This window comes from Chiloscyllium punctatum, chromosome 14 (assembly GCF_047496795.1).
Source record: "Chiloscyllium punctatum isolate Juve2018m chromosome 14, sChiPun1.3, whole genome shotgun sequence".
In the NCBI taxonomy this organism is placed as follows: Eukaryota; Metazoa; Chordata; class Chondrichthyes; order Orectolobiformes; family Hemiscylliidae; genus Chiloscyllium; species Chiloscyllium punctatum.
In genome coordinates, this window is record NC_092752.1 from 13,749,367 (window position 1) to 13,756,648 (window position 7,282).

Consider the following 7,282-nt stretch of genomic DNA (forward strand, 5'->3'; position numbering starts at 1 on the left):
CTGCTAACTTTGAATTACTCTGAAGCTTTGTGTATGCTTTCTTTTTCTTTTTGACTGGGCTCACAATTTCTCTTGTCAGCCAAGGTTCCCGAATCTTATCCTTCATTTTCACAGGATCTAGTGGTTTGCAGCTTCACTGTATCCCAACATTTCCCAGCCTTATAGAGTGGACGTACAAAAAGATGGCGGCGCCCATGGCTGTTCCCGTACAGGACGTTATTGCGTACGGCAGCTGTTGATAGCTCTTGAACTTTGCCCCTAATTCACTTCCTCCTTCCTTTTCCGGTGAGGCCGGTAGCAGGTAGGGCGTTAATGGAAGCTGTGGAAGGGTTGACGGATAATCGGGCGCCATCCGTGGTCATCGGATGTCTTATTGGCCGGGCACCCGCGGGTTGTCATTCCTCCGAAAGAGAGGGTCTCTTCGGGGCGGATATTGATGGAGTGTTTGTAAGATGAGGCGGATCGGGGAAGGGTTCGGATCCGGATCCGGATCCCAGCGAGGCCTTGTACCCGAGGCCGCTGTTGGCAGGGATGGAGAGGGAGGATGGTGGAGTGCGGCAGAGCCGGGACTTGGACCTGATGCTCGGACGTTTCACGGTGCTTTGTATCCAGTGGAACATGTGTTTAAAATCTTTTCAATGTGGGAAGCAGCAGCAGTCATATCTGCACAGTAAGATCCCACCAAAGGAAATGCAGACAATCTGTTTCTAGCAACACTTGTTTCAAATATTGACTGGGTTGCCTGAAGAAATTCCGTGCCCCCCTCTCTAAAATAACCCCAAACGATCTTTCACTTCAATCTCAGAGGTCTGATAGGAATCTTTTATTTACAGTCATAGAGATGTACAGCACAGAAACAGACCTTTCGGTCCAGCCCGTACATGCTGACCAGGTATCACAACCCAATCTAGTCCCACCTGCCAGCACACGGCCCATATCCCTCCAAACCCTTCCTATTCATATACCCATCCAGATGCCTCTTAAATGTTGCAATTATACCAGCCTCCACCACATCCTCTGGCAGCTCTGACTTGGATGTGAGCATAAGAGGTACAGTTAGTAAATTTGCAGATGACACCAAAATTGGAGGTGGAGTGGACAGCGAAGGGGGTTATTTCAGATTACAACAGGATTTGATCAGATGGGCTAGTGGGCTGAGAAGTGGCAGATGGTGTTTAATTCAGATAAATGCGAGGAGCTGCATTTTGGGAAAGCAAATCTTAATGGTAAGGTCCTAGGGAAGTGTTGCTGAACAAAGAGACCTTGGAGTGCAGGTTCATAGCTCCTTGAAAGTGGAGTTGCAGGTAGATAGGATAGTGAAGAAAGTGTTTGGTATGCTTTCCTTTATTGGCCAGAGTTGAGAGGTCATGTTGCAGCTGTACAGGACATTGGTTGGACCACTGTTGGAATATTGCATGCAATTCTGGTCTCCTTCCTAATGGAAAGATGTTGTGAAACTTGAGAGGGTTCAGAAAAGATTTACAAGGATGTTGTCGGGGTTGGAGGATTTGAGCTACAGGGAGAGGCTGAACAGGCTGGGGCTGTTTTTCCAGCAGTGTCGGAGGCTGAGGGGTGACCTTACAGAGGTTTACAAAATTGAGGGGCATGGATAGGACAAATAGACAAAGTCTTTTCCCTGGGGTGGGGGGGGTCCAGAACTAGAGGGCATAGGTTTAAGGTGTGAGGGGAAAGATCTAAAAGAGACCTAAGGGGCAACTTTTTCACACAGAGGGCAGCAACTCTGTCAGCTTCCTTGCAACAAGAAGCACAGTTATCTTTTTGGGTCCAATGTGACTTCTTTGGGCTAGTTCCTCAGCAATTCCAGCACTTCCCTGTGTTTTATGCGCTTTTGGTTTATGGATTGTGTTTTAGTATTTGTGCTGAAAATGTGTTGCTGGAAAAGCACAGCAGGTCAGGCAGCATCCAAGGAGCAGGAGAATCGACGTTTTGGACATGAGCCCTTCTTCTTCATATTCATGTCTGGTATCTCAGACAGTGCAGCACTGTGTCAGTACTTTTCTCCCAAAAGCTGTCCAACACTGCCTCAATCAATGCCTTTTCTTCAGTCAGAAGTTTGAGCCCCTCTTCAGAGATTTGAACACAGATTTCAGGTTGATACTCCAGTCTTGTCGAATCTGTTGTACAAAAAGCTGCTGGAAATTGGTTAACTCGGTACTCTTTTGTCAAATCTTCTTCCTTGTTTTCACATTCTTCTAGATCTTGCTCCTTCATATCTCTAATCTTCAGCTCAATAACCCTCAGTTACATCTGCTCCTCTGCAGCCCTGGTCTCATGCAGGTCCATAATTTTTATTATTCTGTCGTAGGCAATTACACTTAAACTCTCTGTATGAAGCTTTGGAATTTCCTTCCTAAATCCCTTCATTTTTTTAATCACTCCTCTATAAGTTGTTTGTAAAAGCTACCTCCACCTCCAAAATTCTAATCATCTGTTCTGATGTCTCCATATGTGGCACAGTTCCAGATGTGTCATGTGGTGGGATAACTTCTAATGTTAACTTGAGGTTTTGGAACACTGTTTCTGCCTTGTTGTCACTAGCTATTGGCTACTAGTTGGGTGCTCATTCCAGTTCACTTTGTACTGCTGAACACTTGCTCCTGTTAACTTTCTAACCCTTTACTAGTTTCATCTAGACTCTCCTACTGCTACTGCAACTTAAAGCACTTCTAAAACTCTGAATTTATCATGCCATTAATGTCTTGCAATGATTGGATGTTACAACAGAAAAGGAGGCCATTGGCTCTTCCTGTCTGTGCCCTTTTATTTGGAGCTGTGCTTCATTTGCTTCAGTTGCCTGTTCTTGCCTGTGTCCCTGCAGGAATTTTTCTCCGTGTATTTATGCAGATCTCTGCTTAAAAGCTAATTTTGAGACTAAGATGCAGAGGTTGCACCAATTCTGACCCTCAGAATCAGTTTCTTGACTGCTCTCTGCTTTGCCTCCATTGGCACTACAGTTTGAACAAAGAAGTACCATTGCATTTTTGACATTGTTGCAATGCAGGGAATATTAGCTATAGGAGTGAAGTCAATCTGTGTGACACTGCTGGGCACTAAATCTAATACTTGCCAATTTCTACCTCTTGGGTTTTTAAACCAAGGTTACTTATTTCAAATCCAAATTGACTAGTTGCCTGAGAGCTGAATGGTAGGTTACATTTGGTGACACAAGACCTGAACTGTGAAGCTTTATCTCAAAACAGCTGAAATGATCGTTTTGACAGTTTCCTCTTTATTTTCCAGGTCTGAAAGATGGTTCAACGCCTGACATACCGCCGTAGGTTGTCCTACAACACCGCCTCCAACAAGAAAAGATTGTAAGTACTGGATGTTGAAGCAGGTGAAAGCCATTCACTTAGTCCATGACTCAATTATATCTTGAGCTATATGTGTCTGCCACTCTTGATATCCTTACCTCACTAAACGCCATCAATCAAATTTTGAGTTGACTTCCGCCCTGAACATCTTTTCATGAGAGAGTTCCAGATTACCATTGCATTTACTGTATAGTGCAGTTTTGAACGGTCCACCTCAAAATTAGAGGCCCTGCTTTTTGTTCCGGGATCTCTCAGCAGAGGAAATAAGATGGTGAGAGAGAACATCAATTTTAGTCAGCTTAAGTATCTCCATTTGATTACTCTATAATCTTCTATCTTCAAGGGAATACAAGCTTTTCCAATTTAACCTTGCTAGCACTTCATGTGTCTTGTTTCCGAAGATGGTCTTGGAGTATAATTTTCTTGGGGGGAGAAAAGTTAACCTTTTTCTAATTGTGAAGGTCTCGCACACCGGGGAACCGCATTGTGTTCCTGTACACAAAGAAGGTCGGCAAAGCACCAAAGTCTGCATGTGGCATCTGTCCTGGAAGACTCCGTGGTGTAAGTAGTCACTTCACCTTGATGGGGAAGGGCTGTGTGTGTGTGTAAAATCTCATTGAGACATTGCGAAGTGCCTATTCTACAGCTGCGATCTGGACTGAATATATTTATTCTGGTTTCTTTGTCAAAATGCAATGGAGTCACAGTTTTGTGATCTGATGGAGTAATTAATGCCCTAATGATTTCCACTAGAGTAACAAGAAAAAACTTTTGTTAATGTTCTTGTTTGAATAATACAAAGTTTTCATAGTGCAAAGGAAAGACCATAAATTTTTAACTGATTTGGGAGTCCTTGGTGTGGGCCATCAGTTTAAAATTAGATAAACATTAAGGAATGCTTCATTGAGCTGGAAATATTTCACTGCATGATTGAGTTAGAGGCCAGTGCATTAAATAAGTAGCTAAGCAAAGAAAGATGTAAAAATACCTGGTGAGCAGAGTGAGTTTTAGATTAACATAGTAAAATAAAATGAATTAACATCAATTGAGCACAAGACAACTGGCGTATTACTCTACGACTGTTAGTTGTTGAATCCTCTTTTCTGAGAGGGACGCTGTTCCTATTAGATTCTGTGCTGTGGTTGAGAACTGTATTGTGGTCATTCTACATCTTAATTTTGTATTATGAAATTTAAATTGCTGACACAGTTCCACTATTTGACCAAGACATTACTATAAAGGTGATGAATGTTGTGAAAACCCAGTTTCTTCACTAAGACCCTTTGGGAAGAGAACCCAACCTGGCAATAGGACTGTAGTTCTAAATTGATACCCAGTGGTAATTCAGACCGGGCAGCCATTGCTGCCTCACCAGTGATTCATATCTTAGAAGAAAGTTACAGCATTGAACTTGTGCTTTCATGCATTTATTCAGGTTTATTTATTTCTTGTGCTTGGATTGAGTGAGATTAATGTTATGCAGTGGAAAACTTCCTACTTCGGGTGCACAGTCTCCTAATGGCACTTATTCCAGGTTGTGTACAGCTGAGCTGGAAGCAAAGTGAATCTTCTGTTCTCTCCTAATGTCAGAGCAGCCCGTTCTGTACAAGTGAAGTCCATTTTCTTGTCTTTGTCGACCAGTGAAGTTTCCAATTAAGTGCACTTGTTGATGTAAGATGTCTAAGTGCTGGATCAAGACTAATCAAACACATTTCACGTGGGATTCTTGCAACTACAGGACACCCTTAGGCTGACTTGCCTTTGAACTGAGATGAAAAGCGCTGTTTGGTCCTCTGGGTCATGCAATTCCTAATTGTGTTTGAAGTGTGCAAAAAGAAGAACTTACTTTGAATTTTGGCCAACCATCTTCAAGCGTCTTGCATTGGTCAGCTTGATCTTAAAACTGTTTTTACAAGTTGATCAAATGGGGAATAATGTTTATATTTGGTGTTGAGTATTGCCATTTTGTGTTTCACCCGCTGACCAAAATAGTCACTGATAGCTTCCTCTTGAATTTGTGTAGATTCGGGCTGTTCGACCCAAGGTCCTAATGAGATTGTCAAAGACCAAGAAGCATGTCAGTCGAGCTTATGGTGGCTCCATGTGCGCCAAGTGTGTACGCGACAGGTAATCTTCAAAATGGCTTGTTCCTAATAGTTGTTATTTAATCAGTTTATTAAACATGTCTGACTGCAATAAAAAGCATTTAGTACAAGAGTACCTGGTGTTCTCGTATGTGTTAGTTCTGCAGGTGATTGAATAGTTTCCATGTAAACCTTCAAGCAGCTGTTACAAGCTCTGATGAGGTAAAACTGTTTTTGGTCAGTTTTTGCTAACATGAAGAGAGTTTCTATCAGCCATGATGCTGAAAAATTGAGAGGGGTTCTTTGATAAAAGGTTTTGACAAAGCTGCTGCCATCTAATTAAACTACATGCTCTCTGTAGTTAGTTAAGATAGCGAACGGAGTGATCTTTGGGCCAGTGATTTATGAGGGGTCTCGGAAGGCTGTCTAACTTTGCCCCTGGTAAGAGGCTAAACCACTGGAAATGCTGTCACAAATTTTAGCAGGGAGGTAAAATATGTAATTAATAATTATGGCAAGATGCATGAAATAAATGTCAGGAAGTCTTGATCCAACTGTCCTGGATAGTGGTAAGACTGCATATAGAATACTATGTACAGTTTTATTCTCTCTTACTTGCGTTGGATGCAATTAAGAGAAAGTTCATCCAGTCGATTTCAGAAGTGAAAGGTTTGTTTTGTGGGAAAAGACTGAATGGTTTGGGTCTTTATTCATTGGAGTTTAGAAAAGTGGGAAATGGTTATCCTGATTCTGAAAACGCTTGACCTAGTGGATGCGGAGGGAATGTCCTCCCTTGTAGGGGCATCTAAAACTAGAGAACTCTTGAAAGTACAGGTCTTCTTTTGAAAACTGAGATGAGGAGGAGTTTATCTTGAGATTTGTTAATCTTCCAACAGTTCTTCTCTGGAGAGGAGTGGAGATTGATTCATTGTAAATATTCAATGCTGAGTTGGACAGATCTTTGATCTATAAATATATTAAGAGTTTGGGGGAGAGTGGAGTTAAGGCTGCAATTGGATCAGCTGAATGATCCAATCAGTTGATCCAGTTGCTGAATGGTCCACTCCTCTTGTATTTTGGGGGGAGATAGTTCTGGAGATATCTTTCTCATGTCAAAATATGGATTACTGTGCATTCTACCTATTAATCCACCCAAAATACTGTCAGGTTAGAAGGCCAGCGTGTAGTCTCTTGTGATTTTCCTGTTGTGAGCTGTGGCCTGGATACTTCAACACCATGGAATTTTCAGCTCTTGATGTTGATCAGTGTTCTACAGTGCAGGTCACTTGCGAGTATTTTGGGAAATATGACTAATCACAAATTTTTACTACCTGACACCTTTCTGTTGAGCTGCGCTTATAACTTGAATCCTTGGCCTTACATGCATTGTTTTTTTTATTTTCAGAATTAAGCGTGCATTCCTTATTGAGGAACAGAAGATTGTAGTGAAGGTGCTGAAGGCCCAAGCACAAAGCCAGAAATCAAAGTGAACCATCTAGTTTTGTATGAACATGGAAGTAAAAAACTAATTGGAACTTGCCTTGTTTCACAATATTTCTTATTCCCTACAATGGGGTCACAATTAGAGTGTGCTCCTGGTGTGGAAAAATATTTGCCAAATCTCACACTGTAGGGGGGGGGGTGGGAAGAAGGTGGGCAACACAAGCTCTCAATTGATTAGTAAACATGCATCAAATTTCTGACAGATTGCCTGGTTGACCCTTGTTCCTTTGAGATATTGTTGGAACTTTGCCTTGGATAACAACAGCGATTGAAGGTTCATTGCAGCTCATTGACCATCAGCTTTTGTATCACCATGTGGTGACAGTGGTTCAGACAGTAATCTCCACTTTCTCACCACCT

General features: G+C 42.1%; 1 protein-coding gene across 1 annotated transcript; it reads left to right on the forward strand.

The window, feature by feature from the left end:
• Positions 1–242: 242 nt before the first annotated feature.
• On the forward strand, positions 243–6,958 carry rpl34 (ribosomal protein L34). The gene is made up of 5 exons (XM_072583915.1): positions 243–301; positions 3,262–3,335; positions 3,797–3,896; positions 5,359–5,462; positions 6,825–6,958. The coding sequence occupies exons 2-5, from the start codon at positions 3,271–3,273 to the stop codon at positions 6,907–6,909; spliced, it is 354 nt and encodes a 117-aa protein (XP_072440016.1). The 5' UTR covers positions 243–301; positions 3,262–3,270; the 3' UTR covers positions 6,910–6,958.
• The last annotated feature ends 324 nt before the right edge of the window (positions 6,959–7,282 follow it).